Source organism: Nymphalis io, chromosome 25 (genome assembly GCF_905147045.1).
Source record: "Nymphalis io chromosome 25, ilAglIoxx1.1, whole genome shotgun sequence".
Lineage (NCBI taxonomy): Eukaryota > Metazoa > Arthropoda > Insecta > Lepidoptera > Nymphalidae > Nymphalis > Nymphalis io.
This window is the reverse complement of record NC_065912.1, coordinates 2,888,121-2,907,393: the sequence shown is the minus strand read 5'-3', so window position 1 is coordinate 2,907,393 and position 19,273 is coordinate 2,888,121. Positions and strand designations below refer to the sequence as shown.

At 31.0% G+C, this 19,273-nt stretch overlaps 1 protein-coding gene across 1 annotated transcript; it reads left to right on the top strand.

The window, feature by feature from the left end:
- The first annotated feature begins 3,134 nt into the window (after nt 1-3,134).
- On the top strand, nt 3,135-16,267 carry LOC126778184 (probable G-protein coupled receptor No18). Its single transcript, XM_050501638.1, has 4 exons — nt 3,135-3,588; nt 14,151-14,379; nt 14,730-14,913; nt 15,639-16,267. The coding sequence occupies exons 1-4, from the start codon at nt 3,135-3,137 to the stop codon at nt 16,212-16,214; spliced, it is 1,443 nt and encodes a 480-aa protein (XP_050357595.1). The 3' UTR covers nt 16,215-16,267.
- Nucleotides 16,268-19,273: the final 3,006 nt, after the last annotated feature.

The following is a 19,273-nucleotide window of genomic DNA, read 5'->3' as shown; positions in this document are numbered from 1 at the left end:
AGATTAAACGCTCCGAACGTTTTTGTTTACATAAGTACAGAAGTGTAAATGCTACCGATTTGTACATTTCTAGCGCCTAATGAGAACTTTTCGGAGGTAAAACCCAAGTAAATTTTAGCTCGTTTGAATCTTTTGAACTTAGGACCTCGCGATGGAACCTTATAAGATACGGTGATAAATGCTGAATAGTGTCCTCAAAATCGCTTTAAATTTAATTTATTATCTACCATAGTTGAAACATTGCTCAGTCATGATGTTATTTCCATCAATAAATACTCGTTAATTCTGTTCATTAATTACAAGTCTTTTAATTTACAAAATGACTAAATTTATACGTGAGTGGTGAAAGTGCTGTTAGAATTTTATTTATTAGTTTAATTTACAATCACTTACTCTAACACATTTACATAATTATTAAACACAAACGTATTATCTGAGTGTAGAGATTACTTCAAAGTAAACACAAACAAACAAAAATACAATCAATCACGACACAAACACATATAATTCTTCGTCATGATATGTATAGTCATATTTAATTAATAATTTTATTATATGTACCTAAACAAGAAGAATATTGTATATAATTGACATATAAAAAAAAATTACCCAATAAAATTTACTTTATATTTATTTATGTGTTATTTCATTATAAATTTAATATTCAATATTTCACATCTGCCGGGCGTCCCGTATCGGGCACATTTTTTAAAGGTACACGTAACAATGATATATTATGTTAAAATAAAACAAAGAATGAAAGGCAGGCTTATCCCGTAAAGAGATTTATTTCAACGTATTCGAGAAAGAATAAATGTTGTCAGAAAAAAATGAACACACAATCTATCATGTGAAAGGAAAAGGAAATATATTCAATATATTTTTTCCGACAAACCGCAAATGGGTTGTTATGGCTAAGTTACAGGCAAACTTAGACCGAAGATTGTTGGGTCAAACACGGAGAAGCACCAATGAATTTGCATCATCTTAATTTGTGTAAAAAGCTGGCATTGGATAAAACATTAACACATATATATCGGCCAATCTACATTTTAGTAGCGTGTTGGAATAAGCTTTAAAACTTCATTAAATAACCATAATTATGTTAAAAGCTTTCAAATTTTCAATTCGTTGTTCGCGTATAATAAATACTTCTACTGGAGAAGTAATAAATTTTATTATGTGTTAATTTTAATATCTTTAATATAATAACTTATGAGATATTTTAAATTTAATTATAACAAAATATCATATATTGTTAATTCGATGACAATCGTTTAGTTCTCCGTTTTTTATATATGCGCGGGAAAAACTATTTTTTTAACTTTTTTTTACCAAACAATACCAATGACGTTCTGAAAACGATTATATTTTTATTAATCATATACAATATAGAAATATGTAGTTATTAAATATATTAAATGAAGTACATAAATAAGTATTTCTAACACGTATAACTTTTTAATATAAAGCGATTTTGATTAATTTGAGTTGAATTCAGTATATCCGATGATACCAACTTTATCAATTTCCATTGTTAAGTTCTTATTTGACGCAAATTTTATGGATAATTTGTTTAAATAAATATATAATATATTCATTCAATTTCCCTAAATAACTACCGGCAGATTGTTGAATTATTTATTTATAATAATATAATATAATTGTAATTATAATAAATATATTTTATGACTATATATAATAAATATATTTATAATGATTATATATAATAAATATATTTATAATGGGTTCGATTCCCACCCAGGACAGACATTTGTGTGCATGAACATGTCTGTTTGTCCTGAGTCTGGGTGTAATTATCTATATAAGTATGTATTTACAAAAGAAAAGTAGTATATGTAGTATATCAGTTGTCTGGTTTCCATAGCACAAGCTTTGTACAAGCTTAATTTGGGATCAGATGGCCGTGTGTGAAAAATGTCCCACGATATTATTATTATTATTATTATTATTATTATTATATTTAAATTTATTATATATCCTACATAAAAATCAACTACTCCAGCGTTTTTATTTATTAGCTTTTTTTAACTATTAATCTTATTATCTTATAGTCCTTCGGGTTAACACAATATTACACAAGAAAGTACACAATACAGTAAGATCAATTTTATAAAAAAAATAGATATTATTTAAAAACTCTATACTCTATTGATTTTTAATGCATTTTCATGTAATAATAATATTTAAATTGTATCAAGTTTTTAAATAACAGAATTTTTTTAGATATTCGCATTTTAAATATTTTTTTATATTTCTATCGCATATTGACTTAATATTAAAATATTTACTAGAAAATCAAATTCAGTTAGAATTTTTAATTGCGTAAGTTTTTTTAATAATGACATTTTATGTTACAATAAAACCATACCACTGGTGGTAGGGCTTTCTGCAAGCTCGTCTGGGTAGGTACCACCCACTCATCAGATATTCTACCGCAAAACAGCAATACTTGATATTGTTGTGTTCCGGTTTGAAGGGTGAGTGAGCCAGTGTAATTACAGGCACAAGGGACATAAAATCTTAGTTCCCAAGGTTGGTGGCGCATTGGCTATAAGCGATGGTTGACATTTCTTACAATGCCAATGTCTAAGGGCGTTTGGTGACCACTTACCATCAGGTGGCCCATATGCTCGTCCACCTTCCTATTCTATAAAAAAAAATAAATTATAAATCTATTATTAACACTAGGAAAAAGTTGGGAACATTACACAAAATGGTGAAGTAATTGCTATGACGTTTATAAACGTTTACTGTCCCAGAAAGTGTTAATATTTTTAAGGCAATTTCGCGACAACAATAAAAAAAAAACTTGACTATAGCAATTTAAAGACAATAAAAAATAGTTTCCTAGAATTAATTGCGTCGTATTAAATGTTTTAAAATTAATTAATCAATTATCGATTTTCACATTCAAACAATTACGAATTTCAAATAAAGGTTATTCAATAACGAAGTAAAATTTACTTGCAAATTTAATTTGATCTTTCCCTTTATTTTTATAAAAGCGAAAAAAACGTGCCCTTTTTCTTACGTAAGAAACTAATCAAAAAAAATTTCTTTGTTTCAGAAAATGGAGTCGCAGAATTGGAATCAACTTCGAGCATAATGCCATGATATCGATATCTGACTTGGAATTAATTGAGAATATTCTAAAATGGAACACAACTCAACAGACAGAAATCGAAGTTCTTGTAGAAAATACAAAAGAAAAAGACCGAAATGCTACCAGCAATATTTACCACATAATAAACGTAGTAGATGAAAAAGTGTCGACTATATTTTGCAATGAATCTGATAGTCGCGATGGTTTAATGAATAATGGAACAAATATGAGTGACTTGTGTGGTGCGATTAGCGAATATGATGTGTTTGAAGCTACTGTTGTTATAATTCTATTTCTCCTTATAGTAGTGACGGTTATAGGCAATACTTTAATAATATCAGCTGTTGTGACCACGAAGAGACTAAGAACAGTTACCAATTGTTTTGTAACGAGTTTGGCTGTTGCTGATCTCCTGGTTGGAATATTTGTTATGCCGCCAGCGATAGCAGTACATATAAGTGGTAAGCGTTTGTAGTATACGAGATATCTCCCTCCGATAACTTATATGTATGATCAAATATCTGACTATTTTCTGTCATTTTCCTACTCCATACGATAAACTACGTATGTACATATATACTTAAGCATTCGCGTATCTACTTGTAAGATATTTTTAAAGCTATATGATCCCGGTAAGATTCTTATATTACCAAAAAGTTGTGTGGGTAAAAGGATGGAGTTTCTCAATGGATTTTTCTTCGATAGCAGAGGACAAGCAGAGTTATTCCACGGCGTGGTTTCGTGATCATTACCCACAAACCTGAGTTAATCTTAAAGTAGTACAGCACGCACGCATTTTAGTCACTTGTGTAATAGTGATTGTCTTTTCACTAATTGTAGTGATTTGACACTTGATTATGACAAATTCGGGAGCTAACCGTCGCATGCGCATCGATTATAAACTTTTTTGCAACTAACCGCAACAACAAGGATTGTACGTCAAGTATTGTTTATTATTATATTGTTTATTTATTTTGCGTTTGTATTAATGAGCGTGCGAGTATTATCAATGTTATTTTTTTTTCATTATATTTATTTATTTCAGGTACTTATTATTTATTAGTTAATTTTATCCATTTATTGAATTCGTCTATGTGATTTACAAAGATTTTTTAATAAATTACGTATATTATAATTATGATATTCACCCAACAACATGAATCCGCTTAAATTTCACTTCCGAACTTCCGATAACAGATTTGCCGCTACATAAAATGAAAAATTTCTGAATAAACCGCGACCAAGGTTGTTCGTTAAAGAGTTCTAATTATGAACTAATAATATTTTTATGATTAAGAAAAAAAAATTTATATTTAAATACTTTATATTACAAATAATTTAATATATATTTTACTATACTATTATAATATATTAATTGGTCGAACAAAAAAATAGTACTGTACGATAAAAAGCATAAATATAATATTGGTTGGTGTAAAATAAAAACCAAAAAAAAAGAACAAAAACTGAAAATAAAGTTTGTATCAAAAATTCAATTACCCTATTTTTATCGTGATAAATAATAATTATATTTGTATCAAGAAATAACATTGTATGTATGTATCATTTCCTACTTGATCATTTATTCATTAAACAACATGCTCAATATTTTTTCCCTCACTACAAATTTAATGTCGATTCGAGGTGAATGTTTATTATTTATATGTTATCATCCTTAAAATTAAATACTCGAAGGATATACTGCTTGGAGGCCTTAATTATTAATATTATTTTATAGTATTTAAATTCGATTCGATTCTCTTCGTAAGTTTTAATCTGTGAACGCAAATAATGTAATGCGGACGAAGACACTCTTATCCAAGCATTAAATAGCACTTGAGTATATTTTGAGTTCATCCATATAACTCAGTGCACACCGTGCTTCTTTTTACCCCTGAAAAAAAAACAGCTTCAGGTATTTTATATGAAGAATGTTAGTTACTTAAGTTGAACCTACATTAGAATCACTTCCTTTCCATAGATATTCTGAAACGATGAGGAACCATAGAATAAGCGTATAGACGGACTAGAGTTGATATGGATGCAGGGAAAGAGCGTTTTCCTCTAAATACCACTTTCACTTACATTACTTTGCTGTTTCATGATCTGAAAGTAGTGTAGGCTTATACTAAAGGGTTATCTCCTAATAAAATCATTTAGTAGTATCAGTTACCAGGAACTTGCATGTGTCTAATTTAAAGAAGAAAATTAAACACATGCTGTCTAATTTCATTGAAATTCTGTCACATGTGAATTCTACCAGCTCGTATTGGCAGCGTGGTGAAATAAGATTCAAACCTTCTCCTCAAAAGGGAGAGGAGGCGATAGCCCAGCATTGGGACATTAACAGGCTGTTACTGGACTGTACTGTAGTACCAGTTAGTCGTCTTTTACGGCATCCGGATACGCTATTCCTTCACGGAACTGTTGTAGAATCAACATTACGACCGGTTGTAACTTTACATTAAATTTAATCCTCTAACACAATGATTCTAAAGTGCTTAAGAGCCTACTTGTATAAAATAGATTTTGATTTGATTATAAATTTACTTCATATTATTATATTAGATAGAAAATGGCCCAGTGGACAGAAAATTAATCTAAAGAGACGATAACGGGTGCGATTTTAGATGACTATGTGCCTAGCATGCATTTACAATTGGGATAGGAAAATATTTTCAGGTAATCTTCATGCGTCGGATGAATTTCAGCCCCGTGTACAAATTCAATCCAAAATTACTCCTTAACATTATACCGTTGTCCAGCAGTAGGGCAATATTACAGCCTTAAAATTTTTGGCTTGAAACTAAATCTTAGAAATTAAGTAAATACATTGCCTTGCCTTCCTATAAAAATACAAAATAAAGTCTTCTATTCATTAGCTGAATGTGAAAATTACACTACGTGCAATAACAATTAGCATATAAATTGTCCGAAAACCCTCTGTAATTCCAAATAAGAATTGAAAATAATCCGCTGATATTTTTTCCTTGAAGAAAAAAGCATTCATAATTTTTTTAAACTTTTAGTATAAGAAGTAAAAATTGCTTAATAATTTGCACGAAATACAACTCTTTGTAAATCTGTAAATTAAGTAACGGAAGGAATTCGTATATTTTCTGGGATTGCGTTTTAATATCGTATAAATTGCTCCATAAAACCGAGAGTTCTGTATTCTTTACACCCAAACATACAAAATTATTTAATTTTTATTATCTCATCAACCACGAGAATCAGAAGTAAATATACGGATTATTAAATTGAATTTCGTAAGAAATTACAAAATTAGACAAAAAACACAGTTTTTTTTTCGCCAGTTCTTCTCAATTTAGGTATTTTCTTTTCTGTGGCAGTACTTTATCAGGCTTAAGAAGAATTTATGTTTTTAAAAAGAAACTTACTTATGTGTTAACTTATAAGAGAAAATATTTATAAATAACAAAGGTACAACATCGGGAGATAGCCACCTATAATGAAGTATAAGTAATACATTTTCTTATTTTTAATATTTTCTGAAACAATTTTATTGATTTTGTTTTATCATACAACGGTAAATTATTATGTAAGTAGGTACTTTTGAGTTGATTGTTATTAAATGCTTATATATTCAATTATAAAGTAATTCTATTTTTTTTTCGAATTTTTAAGAATTTCGGCAGCAATGTATTTTTGCAGCTGGCAATTTTTGTTTATTAAACAATAAAATTGATTACAAGTGTGTAAAGTTTTACAATTCCAAACTATTAGCTGATGTTCCAGCGTTTTTCCGTTAAACTTTTTTAATCAAAGACAACCTCAGCAGGTACTCGTACTTGTAATTAAAATTGTACTCTACAAAATTGTTTACTTAAATATTCTCAACATATTTTTAAGTCTCCAAAAATCTTATCGTGGAAAAAGCCGCCATCTCGCAATTACAATTCTTTGTTAAGTTAATGCAAATAAAAAAAGGTATTCTAAATTCAATTATGTGTTACTTTATTGATAGATGTTATGTAATATATTCTATGTAAGTTAGAGCTATCTGAATTTGTTCGTATTTGCTTTCGCCAAAGAATATCGTCTATATGCGCGGTAGCGGCGAAATTGCCTTCAGAGGTACTTTTTTCTTTAGTAAATGGTCTTTAAAGTAACTTCAGCTTCTCTCATCATTCATAACGTTTCCTTTGAAAAGATCGTTACAGCCTAAAGGTTTTTTTTTGAGGTGGAAATTTTATTCTACTTATTTGTTTGTTCAAAAGAAACTTAGGGCTGAGTATAATCTTTTCAGATAGCTAATGTCTTATTTTATCAATGGATATATTTTAGAACGTGACCTTTCATTTTGAAACTTTAAAAAAGATAAATTGTGTGTTTTAGTTATGCTCGGAAACTACAAAAATACAATCACACAACAGCGATTATGACACAATTTGTTAATAAAATTACTCGAGTTATCCGGATATCGAAACAGTAGCTGTTAATGAAAAAAAGCCAAATACCAAATGTCACTATGCCAAGCAGATATTAATATATCGTACGAAAACAAAAAAATAAAGGAAAATCTTTATTAAATTTCCACAAGGTTTTGTAAGAGTTGAATTATCACGGATTTGTAACGCTTATGGTCTATGGAGCGGAACTTAGGGACATCCAAAAAGGACCGACGTTAAAAAAACCATTATAGCTTGTTATTTTAAAACTAGCTCTATATTACTCATAATAAGATATATTTTCCATTGTAATGACGATTTTTACGAAATAATAATTTGTACGGCCACTAAAAATGTAGTAGAAAAATTGTTATTTCTGGGATAAAATATTTTTATATGTCGTTACTACAGAAAACGATGATAAAAAATATATATCATTTACATAATTAATGAAACTTCGTGGCAATATTTTTTTCTATTTATGATATATATTTACAAACATTATATAAAAGAACAGGTAAAGTATGCAAAGGTGGCCTATCATTATTGTTTATTAAAAATGCATGAAATTGTTCGATGTTCGTAACAATCATATTTATAGATATATTTTTTAAAGTATGCGCTTTTGTACACGTATTTATATTGTAGTAATAAATTTTGTTTAGTTATCGAAACTATCGACGAATTGAGTAATTTGTCTATAAAATAATGGATGAATAAAATAGATATCCATTTTTTTTTGTTTTTAAATTATAGAAATTAATTTTCCATCATGAAATATCATATAATATATGAAACAGTTTTATTTATCATTTAATAAAGTCGAAGTCACATTTATGATTGGGACATACTAGGTGGATCGTGATGGAGCGTCACGGTAGCATGCGAAAGCGATCCCGTGGCGTGTTAAGACGGAAACAGTACCGCTGGTTTTTTAGTGGGTATTCCGATGTTCGGGGCGCACTCCACGCCTTGGACACCGGCAATCCCCACATACAACCCTGTTCCCGTGGGGGAAACGCGTAACGCGTTTATCCAGCGTTAAAAAAAAATTGGATCGGGATACTGGGATCAAAGTGACTGTGGTTTAAATGTACCTGTAACTAAATACTACGTTATGTAAAATTTATTGTTACAAAAGGCGGATTAATGCCTGAACGCGAAAATTATATTTAATTAAATTACACACAAAAACCTAATGTACCGTACATATAAAGTACTCAGAAACGCTATTTTAAAATCAATGCATTTCTTTCTCAGTTATACAATACGTATACGTGTAACAAAGATGACCAATTTTTTTTTAAAGTATTTAGTGTTGTTATTTTATGTATATTTTTTATTTGGCTCGAAGGACCATGAACAAACTTCATTTTCAGACGAATGTTTTAATTTTCTTTAATAAATACAAAAAATGAACTAATTTCTTCTTCTACATAATTTGAATTGTGTCAAAACTATATATATTGACATTTTACAAGAAAACTTTTTTATATATGAATTTTTTTTTACTTTAAATCATAGTCTCAGGTATGGATGAAATCTTGTCACTGCGACAGACTTATTTTTTTTTATCTATTCATACTATTTTTATTTGTTACGATAAATACACATCAACTTTAGTTAAATTGCTTATCACCTATTTGATTATCAAAAATGTACGGTAGGAACCGCTACGGAATGAAAAATATCAGACCTGAGAGGAAGCGAGAAAAGTCTGTGTGATTTTTTTCAACAGTTTTTGATTACAATATATATACGCCAGATGGCTTGGCTGGTAGATACTTGCCCACGCCGAAGGTTGTGGGTTCGATTCCCAACCAGGACAGACATTTGTATGCATGAATAGGTCTGTTTGTCCTGAGTCTGGGTGTAATTATCTATATAAGTATGTATTTACAAAAGAAAAGTAATATATGTAGTACACCAGTTGTCCGGTTGCCATAGTACAAGCTCTGCTTAGCTTGGGATCAGATGGCCGTGTGTGAATAATGTCCCAGGATATTATTATTATTAGATACAAACGTATTTATATTTAAAACGGTCTGGTGGCGATCTTTTCATTCCCAATGTGTGTTTACATGTATTAAGTGAAACGTTTGAATAACCTTTAACACACATACTTAATTTAACGATTTCTATAAATTAGAATCAAAATTAAATAAAGATATACTGAAAAATGTCAGCCATCTATAGTCGGGTAGCAGGTGTACCTTTTTTATTTTTATTGAGTCCACAAAGTCATACAGTAATACATTTAATTTAAAATTTAATTTCGGTCGTGCCGGGACCGATATACGTCGAACGGAAACCTCTCGAAGTTGTTATACCTACCAAAGACAGGTTATACAAGTCGGTAGGAAAAACTTCGAGAAGGAAGCCGATCGAAGAATTTGTTTGGGATGGGCAGCATTTGGCAACCTTCTTCAAGTCCTCACCTCGTTTATACCGCAATGTTTAAAGACGAAAGTCTTCAACCAATGCGTCTTACCTGCCATGACATACGGTGCCGAAATGTGGACACTAACTGCGGGACTAATCCAAAAATTCAATGTCGCTCAACGTGCAATGGAGTAAGCTATGCTCGGAGTATCTTTGAAGGATAAGATCAGGAATGAGATTATCCGGAAAAGAACCGGAGTCACCAACATAGCTTGCAAAATTAGCAGGCTGAAGTGGCAGTGGGCTGGTCACGTATGTCGTAGGACCGATGGCCGTTGGAGCAGACGAGTCCTAGTGTGGAGACCGCGGATCGACAAACGCAGCGTAGGGCGCCCTCCAGCCAGGTAGACCGATGACCTTAAGAAGGTGGCAGCGACCGACTGGATGCGGAAGGCGGAGGACCGGGAGCTTTGGCGCACCTTGGGAGAGGCCTATGTTTAGCAGTGGACTACGAAAGGCTGTTGAATGATTAATTAAAAATTTAATTTAATAAAAATATTTACAATTGAGTCTTCTCGATGTAGACATTTTATGAGGGTTAAAAAAATAACTTTAGTAACTACAGCGTAACATTAGAATAAACTTAAAAACAGGAATCTTATGAAAACTGTCACCTAAATAAAAATAAATAATTTTAAAGCAAAACAAAATAAAACTAAAAATTAACCGATTATACTTGTGGTATTAATAGTATGTACGTCAGAATTAAAAAAAAAAAACTATGATGTATTTTCATATTTATATTCGTTTCATCCCAGTTATCATTTTTAGAAACTTCGTATAAACATTGTAAACACGCTACGCGAAAAAAATATTACATGGCATTTATTTTTTAACTAGTACCAAAAATGAATTTTATTTCAGTAGTAAAGTTCGACATAGCCAATAGTACCCTTATGCGTCTATCAAAAGCTTTCAAATAAATGATCGATGGTCGAAATGAAAGCGTTTCCGAGTAATTACCATTAGCTTTTAAGCTACAGAATTGAGTTTATTTTCTATATATATAGTTTTTCTATAATACCGTACTGTAACCCTAAGAAAAATTTCAGTATTAAAATCGATAGAAATATAGATAGATTGTGGTATTGTCTCGTAATAAACAAAAAAACCTGCAGGCGCATTAAAATAACGTATTCAAAATACCACAAAGGTACAGAGAGCACATCTGTAAGATACAAAAATTAATAATAATAATTGAAAAAGCATCATAATCGATTTTTATTATCGCTATGTGAATATATATATGTATATAGGTCATAAAATATTTAAATTTTCCATTAATTATATATTAACTTACTCGTAAGTATTAAATAAATAAAGAGGGAATTTGACAGTCGCTCCGGGTCACACTTGGCACAAAGGTTGTCCATTGCCATACAACGCGGAAATGCGGCCTGCATTATGGGCAGCTTTGCGTCGGGTGGGAATCGGGACGGACTATTTTAAAATTTGACTAAAATAATAAAAATTAATAATGTAAATTTAAATCAAATCCTATGTAATGATCATGATTATTTGATAATAAATTCATTTTTGCTGTATTTAATAAAGAGTTAATTGAGAACTATAATAAATGAATGACCTTATACATTGGCGCTGTAAGAAATATTAGCCATTCCTCACGACGCCAATGCGCCACCAATCTTGGAACCAAGATCTTGATATACTTGCTCACTACCAAACGGAACACAAAAAATGATAACTATTGCTGTATGGCGGTAGAATATATGATGAGTGGGTGACCACGGACATGCACAAAGTCTTAACACGAAGATATGCTCAGCATACATGTTCATATAAATAATATTGAAGAAGATTTTCCCAAATTACAACTAGCACTTGATCTACTTGTTAATATGTAGAAAGCCAACTAAAGCTTGGTGGGTGATATTTGCAAAACTTGTGTAAATTGTTTGTTGTACAACGTTATTGGATTCCAGTTTGTGGAGCCTTCCATATAGGATGTAATGCAATTTCAAGTTATGAGATTTGGTCGTACATTGAATTTCTTGTGGTCGTGTATCAAAAGTGATTCTATAATTAACTATAATATAATTTATGGCTATGTCAGGAAGTTTTCTAGACGTTTTATAGTGATGTCTAACTGAAAATATAGTAAATCAATATACATACAAAATTATACCAGAAGATGCATCACGTTTAGGATATGATATTATTATATATGTATTTTAGTGTGTGTGTGTGTGTGTGTGAGAGAGAGAGAGTGTTTGCCTGTGTATGTATGCCTGCGGTTTCCGTTATATAATGACGTAATCAGACAAACAGAGAAACAGTAATAGTACTAAATAGAAGCAGCATTTTTAGCTTCTATATAATAATAATTTCCACAACTAATCAATCAGCCATTCCAATCAATCTTCAAAACATTTTCATGTTGAAAGTCGGCCTAGTTTCTTTTTTTCATGTATCGTATTATATTTAAGCTTTTACCTGAAATAAGTTGTTTAAATCTTTGTGTTGATTTTACTTTTTCATTAAAGTTGCAATATAACACGTATTAAGTACATTTATGGTTGGGTTTGATCCCTGATCACAACAATACTATTCGCGTCGCACAAAAATACACCTTTTTGAAAAACGAACATAGCCTATAATTGTGAAAATGAATACTTTTTTTATATAGAAAAGGAAGGCGGACGAGCATATGGGCCACCTGATGTTAAGTGGTCACCAACGCCCATTGGCATTGTAAGAAATGTTAACCATCGCTTACATAGCTATTGCGCCAACAACCTTGGGACCTAAGATTACATGTCTCTTGTGCCTGTTTATTTTACATGGCAATTACGCTGGTTCACTCACCCTTCAAACCGGAACACAACAATACCAAGTACTGCTGTTTTGCGGTAAATATCTGATGAGTGCGTGGTACCTACCCAGATGGCTTGCACAAAGCCCTACCACCAGTAAAAACCATACCCACATTTATTTAAAAAAAAAGAAGTTACTTTCTTACAATCGTAAATCTCGCATACTTGCGACTTTTGCACTAGCGAAAGAAACTCAAGTGAGTTTTTTTTGTCTTTTCAGCCAGTTTGTTTACACTTTACAGCATTTTGCTTAACAAATGCCCTTAAGCGATCGTTTCATTCCCGAAGTATGCTGTCTATGAAGTTTATGTAAAAGTTCTTGGTAGACAAATATTTAATTTTTTTTAGTTCTGCACATTTTCTGAAGTTCTAAAAACACAAAGACTTCCGTACCGTAACAGCCTGTGAATGTCTAACTGCTGGGCTAAAGGCCTCCTCTCCTTTTTTTGAGGAGAAGGTTTTGGAGCTTATTCCACCACGCTGCTCCAATGCGGGTTGGTGAAATACACATGTGGCAGAATTTCAGTGAAATTCGACACATGCAGGTTTCCTCACGATGTTTTCTTTCACTGTAAAGCACGAGATGAATTATAATAACAAATTAAGCACATGAAAATTCAGTGGTGCTTGCCCGGGTTTGAACCCACGATCATCGGTTAAGATTCACGCGTTCTTACCCCTGGGTCATCTCGGTACAAAGACTTCATGTATGTATAATTAGTCATTCCAATTTAAATTCAATCACGACGAACTATTTCGATGACTTGCTAAATGTGCAGGAGATATTACAATGTATTATTGTGTGCACAACCACGTGCACAAAGTGGAAATGCAAAATGGCCAAGAAAGAGTTCAGGCGTGAATCAACGGATATACGTGCTTTCCATGGCAAATAAGTTTAAACACAATAATTTTTTAGACTCTGGACTGCATCTGACAATTGACGACCAAGAACCCCAATAACGTTTAAATGGCCTAAACCGAGGTTTGAACCCAGGTTCCCGATATCTGCAGCCTTATGAACTAGCCACTACAACGTTGATCCAGAATTGTTAAAGCGAAACGTTATTGACGTTTAGAAAGAGCATCGCCTTTGCATACACTTGTACACAATGATATTGCCCGCAAAGTTGCCTAGTCTACATTGAGATTTATTATCGTAGCCGAAATGGCTGGACAACATCAATATAATCAATATTATTTATAAACTAATAAAGAATGATGAAAAATATCCCGATGTATTTTTCGGTTTTGTTTTCTCATATCTGCTGTATATTTTTCAAAGATGATTATTATTATTTACAGTTTATTAAAGATATTTTAATCCATTTATAGGTAGATGGGAGCTGGGCTGGATACTCTGTGACATATGGATCAGTCTGGATATACTTCTGTGCACTGCATCAATCCTTTCACTCTGCGCTATCAGTGTGGACCGGTACTTAGCTGTGACGAGACCATTGTCATATTCCAGAAGAAGAAGATCAAAGAAGTTGGCGCTGACTATGATCTTTTTTGTATGGATCGCAGCTGGTGCTATAACATGTCCACCTATGTTTGGATGGTGAGAAACTAGAAATTAGTATTTGTACTTAGCACATGAATAGTTACAAATCGATTTCTCTCTTTCTGTCATCAGAAACTATACATTCGGGCGAAGAAGACAAAGTATTGTGTCATTATACAATCGTTATACAATGCTTATTAGAAGTAAATTATATTTTGTTCATCAATACTAATTATCTTTTATTTTGAGCGTTATTTTGTCACACCAAATACGTCATAGTATTAAATTTCCATTTGTAGTTATAATTAAGTAAGGGTGAATTATTAACAGTGCTCAATAGCAAACTATATCAATTAGATTGTGTGTATTAATTGCTTTATAATTATTAATTGCTTTATAATTGCCAGGTATGAACCCGACCACAATCAAGGTGGTGTGTGTCGATACAATCAAAACCCAGGGTATGTTGTCTTCTCCGCAATGGGCTCCTTCTTCCTACCCATGACCGTCATGGTGTACGTCTATGCCAGGATATCTTGCGTGGTAGCGAGACGTCATCAACAGTTGTCAAGTAGCACAAAATGCAACAAGGTACGTCATGATTAAGAAAAAGTCACAGCCTGTGAATGTGCCATAGCTGGGCTAAGGCCTCTTCTTTTTTTGAGGAGGTTTTAAGCTTATTCCACCACGCTGCTCCAATTAGGGCTGGTGGAATTCACATGTAGCACAATTTCAGTGAAATTGGACACATGCAGGTTGCCTCACGATGTTTTCCTTCACTGTTAAGCACAAAATTAATTATAAAAACAAATTAAGCAAATGAAAATTAAGTGATGCTTGCCCGGGTTTGAACCCACGATCATCGGTTAAGATTCATAGGCCTATTCTAACCAATAGGCCATCTTGGCTTTGATTAATAAAAAATGTGGGTATTTGAAATGCTCTCTATGAGTATTAATGACTTCTTTAGTAATATTCAATTAATGTATGCTATTATTGTTTTAATCATTACCTACGTAACTTTAACAAAATCCACTAAGCTCATATTTTTTAAGCTGGTAAAGCTTTGTAAAGCACAAAGAAATAGTTTATTGATTAAAAATATTTTCATTTGATTTCATTTGTGTAAAATAATCTCGTGCTCGGTGTTGTAGGGAACCATTGTGGGTAGTTCAAATTCTGCCACATGTTTCCAGCAATCCAAATTTGAGCATTTTTTTAGAGGAGAGGAAGCCTTAGCTGAGCAGTGGAATATTTGCACAGTGTTACTTTAAAAACAAATGTGGACATAATATTAAAGGTAAAATTTGTTACAGAGAAACAACTTGTCCTGTATTCGTACCGAATCCGATTCCAGTTCAGACAAATTATCTCTCCGTCAGAGCGCTTCAAAACAACCGTCGAAAACATCGACACAACACAGTGAATGTTCAGCACAGAGCGATCAGAAATGTCCGTGCTGTTTCCGAACTGAAAAACGCCGTCAATCGAAGTACCGATCTAATAATATCGAAAAAGAATCGCGTTTCAATAATGACATTACTTTTAAATCAAACTTTAAATATAAAGGCACCAGTCGCCACAGAAGTTGCTCTGTCAAAGAACATATGGAGAACAGAGTGTCATCTTTGAGGAGGGAGACGAAAACTGCCCAAACTCTAAGTCTCGTCGTGGGCGGGTTCGTGGCGTGTTGGCTGCCTTTCTTTTTATATTATCTTCTTACTCCCTTTATTCCAAGTAATTACGTCAACTCCGTTCTAATGTATATACTGACTTGGTTAGGTTGGTTCAATTCAGCGATAAATCCATTTATCTACGCTTTTTATTCACCGGATTTTAGAATGGCATTTTGGAGGCTTACGATAAAAAAATGTAAGCGGGTTAAGCGCTAGTTTTTTACCGCTCCGTAGTGCTTTTTCAGGCAATACAAATATATTTAGTAAGTAAGAACAACTAAGTCAAGATCATTGTGATTTTATCTTATTGTAACCAAAGCATATTATCGATCGACTCTGTTTTTAAAGTTATAACTATTTATCATTATGAAATAAATTTATTCATAATAAGTATATAATATTTATTTGTAAAGTTGTCACTTAATATTTTCCCACACGATTTTCGTGCTGATTAAGGACTGATTTTTGTATAGTAGGTATTGAGTTCTAAAAATATAGCTCCAATTAATCCATCCTCAAACTTACCCGAAATTTGGTAATAGCAATTAATTAACGTAAGTTCAAATTCTGCAAATTGGTGTCAAAAATCAAATTCGTTTAAATTTGGCATCGAAATGTTTATGAACTAAAGCAAGAGGTTTTATATTATTTATTGTGCAATTGACGTTTACATTTTTTTATTGAAACAAATTCTAGTATATCATCATCATATATACCTTACTATGAGTTACTCGTAGCATTCTAATCAGTAAGCAGCAAGTCAATGGAAGCCTCTGAATTATGCCACGTAGACAATTCTACTATCCGTAAGAAAAACTAATCGTTCTTGAAATATAGTAACTAGATATAATTAAGGTTATGTTTTTATAATATGACTTCTTTTAATGAGCATTTCTCGACGAATAGCGTATGTGACACCAATAGTAACTGCTGATAAATAATAATTTATTATTTAATTATCAAAATTATTATTTTTATTAGTAATTTTATATTACGTTAATAATTAATAATATAATTTTATGCTTTACTACTCTTTCGATATCCGATAATATTACAATCGACTATTTGATTAGCCTTTCAGAAACCGACCGCAAACTGCAAATGATCTCATATAACAACAAAATATGTTTTAATTACCGAAGTAATATTTTTTATTAATTAAAAATGTAAACAAATTATATGAATACGATAAACAAAATGAAATCGGAACAGAATATAGGTTTTATTTATAATTATTATTACCGAATTCATCAACACACATTTACAATAACACGGTTTCTTGTTTTTACGGTCGCGATTTCTGCCGCGTCAATTTACCGTTGCGCTGATTTCTGCTGGACGGATATTATGTTGTGCGGATTTTCTGTAGTTTGTTTGTCGTGGTTTAGTTACAATAAAGTTTAGTTTGAAAGAAACCAAAGCAATCGGATATAGTTCTTTTTACAGTTTGTGATTGTGACGAATGTTTTAATGTAACAAAGAAATTCGTCACATTTTTTTGTTTATATATTCTTCTTTTAGTTTTTGAAAGAACTAAGGCTATGACTTTGTCAACGTTATTTGTATTTCTAGTCAACAAACCAAAACAAAAAAAATCTTAACACTCAATAATTGATTTTAAAAATATTTATAAATGTATATATATATAATAGAATAGAATAGATAAGTAATGTAATGTATTACAATTTTATATAAAATACGTTATTATAAATCCATTAAGCAAATTATAATTAAATCATAATTTTGTAAACATATAATCAGTCTTCTAATGACGTATTGAAAACTTTAAAAATAATAAAAATTATTTATTAAAAAACCAAATTGAAGAACGTATTCCATTCCAAATATTAATTTTTTATCTGTATGAAAACTGTAAATAGCTTAAAAAATATTATAAGTTTCAAAATGTGTACCGTTTTATATGTTAACGCGATGACATAAATAATTCGATATTAAAAAAAATTAATTGCGTGAATATTGCATATGTAATAAGTATTAAATTTTTTTTATCATGCATGCTAAAACCAATTATGCATAAATCACATAAAATGTCAAGAAGTACTCGAACTATACTTGAAATATTGATAAATTGGTAATTTTAATCAGCGTTATGAAGCAATATTCGCGTGGTTGCAAGTTCTGATATAATAATAGCTTTAAATAATTTTATTTAGAGTTTTGATAAAGTCAGTAAGTTGTAAGTAGACTCTACGCTTAAGCATTATTTTACGATAATTAACTTAATATAAAAATAATATATTTCATATTATTATTTATTGTTTTATTATTGTATTGTCATTACTTTATATGTCAAGTTGCTTTGAAGTCTCTGGAAGTTGGTGAAAATTATGTTAAAATCGCTCCGTAGCGGATTAATAGTTTTTTTAGGACTTGCTCTTTCTACCTCGATCCATTCACTACAACAATTCAAACAAAAAAGGTTTTCAATTAAAAAAATATTTATATGCATCTCAATGTGTATTTTGAACAGATTTTAATAATACTTATTTTAATTGTTAATTGTTTTGAATTAGCATACTAATAATACTTATTTACCTCTAAAATGTGGAAAAAATATAAAATAAAAAAAATGTGCAAATAAAAAATATGTGTGTAGGATACACAGACATCAATAGACATCAATATTTCTATATAAGAATGTAAGTGTTTTGATTTTTAACAGAATTTACCAACTCTTAAAATGTTTTTCTTATATATTTATTTGAGATAAAATGAATACCATTTCACGGCTTGTTAAAAGTTTTTCACTCATTTCATTGATTTTTTTAAGCGATATAAACATTAATTGTCAATATTAATAGTAATCAAAGACCGCTATGCGTTGCTTTGATTGTTTTTTTAGTATATATTTTTTTTCTATTACTTCATTCATCTTTTTTTAGTTTCTATATATTAAAATAACTGTATTCGAGAGACTTTTTAAACTAAATTAATGTATATATTATTTCTCATTTTAAGTGACTTTTTGTATTCTTTAAGAGATATAAATATATTTAAACCGACCATGGGGAATGTTAATATAAATATTTAAGTTTAAGCCATATACTTCGACTATTATTATTAAACAGACTTATCATGTAAATATTTCTTATGGTCATAGCTATAATAAATTTTTATCAAAAGTTTGAAAGCATTTGAACCTAAAACGTAGCTGAATTTCTTATTAGTACTAACATCAAGCTCTCACCGTCTAACTGTGATGAAGAAATTTGGCAACTCATTTCTGTGTCGCACTTCAAAAAATGGAATTCTTG

Coding starts and splice junctions, on each gene's coding strand:
- LOC126778184 (XM_050501638.1), top strand. CDS start 3,135: ATGATATCGATATCTGACTTGGAATTAATTGAGAATATTCTAAAATGG. Junction 3,589..14,150: donor GATAGCAGTACATATAAGTG/GTAAGCGTTTGT, acceptor ATCCATTTATAG/GTAGATGGGAGCTGGGCTGG. Junction 14,380..14,729: donor TGTCCACCTATGTTTGGATG/GTGAGAAACTAG, acceptor TATAATTGCCAG/GTATGAACCCGACCACAATC.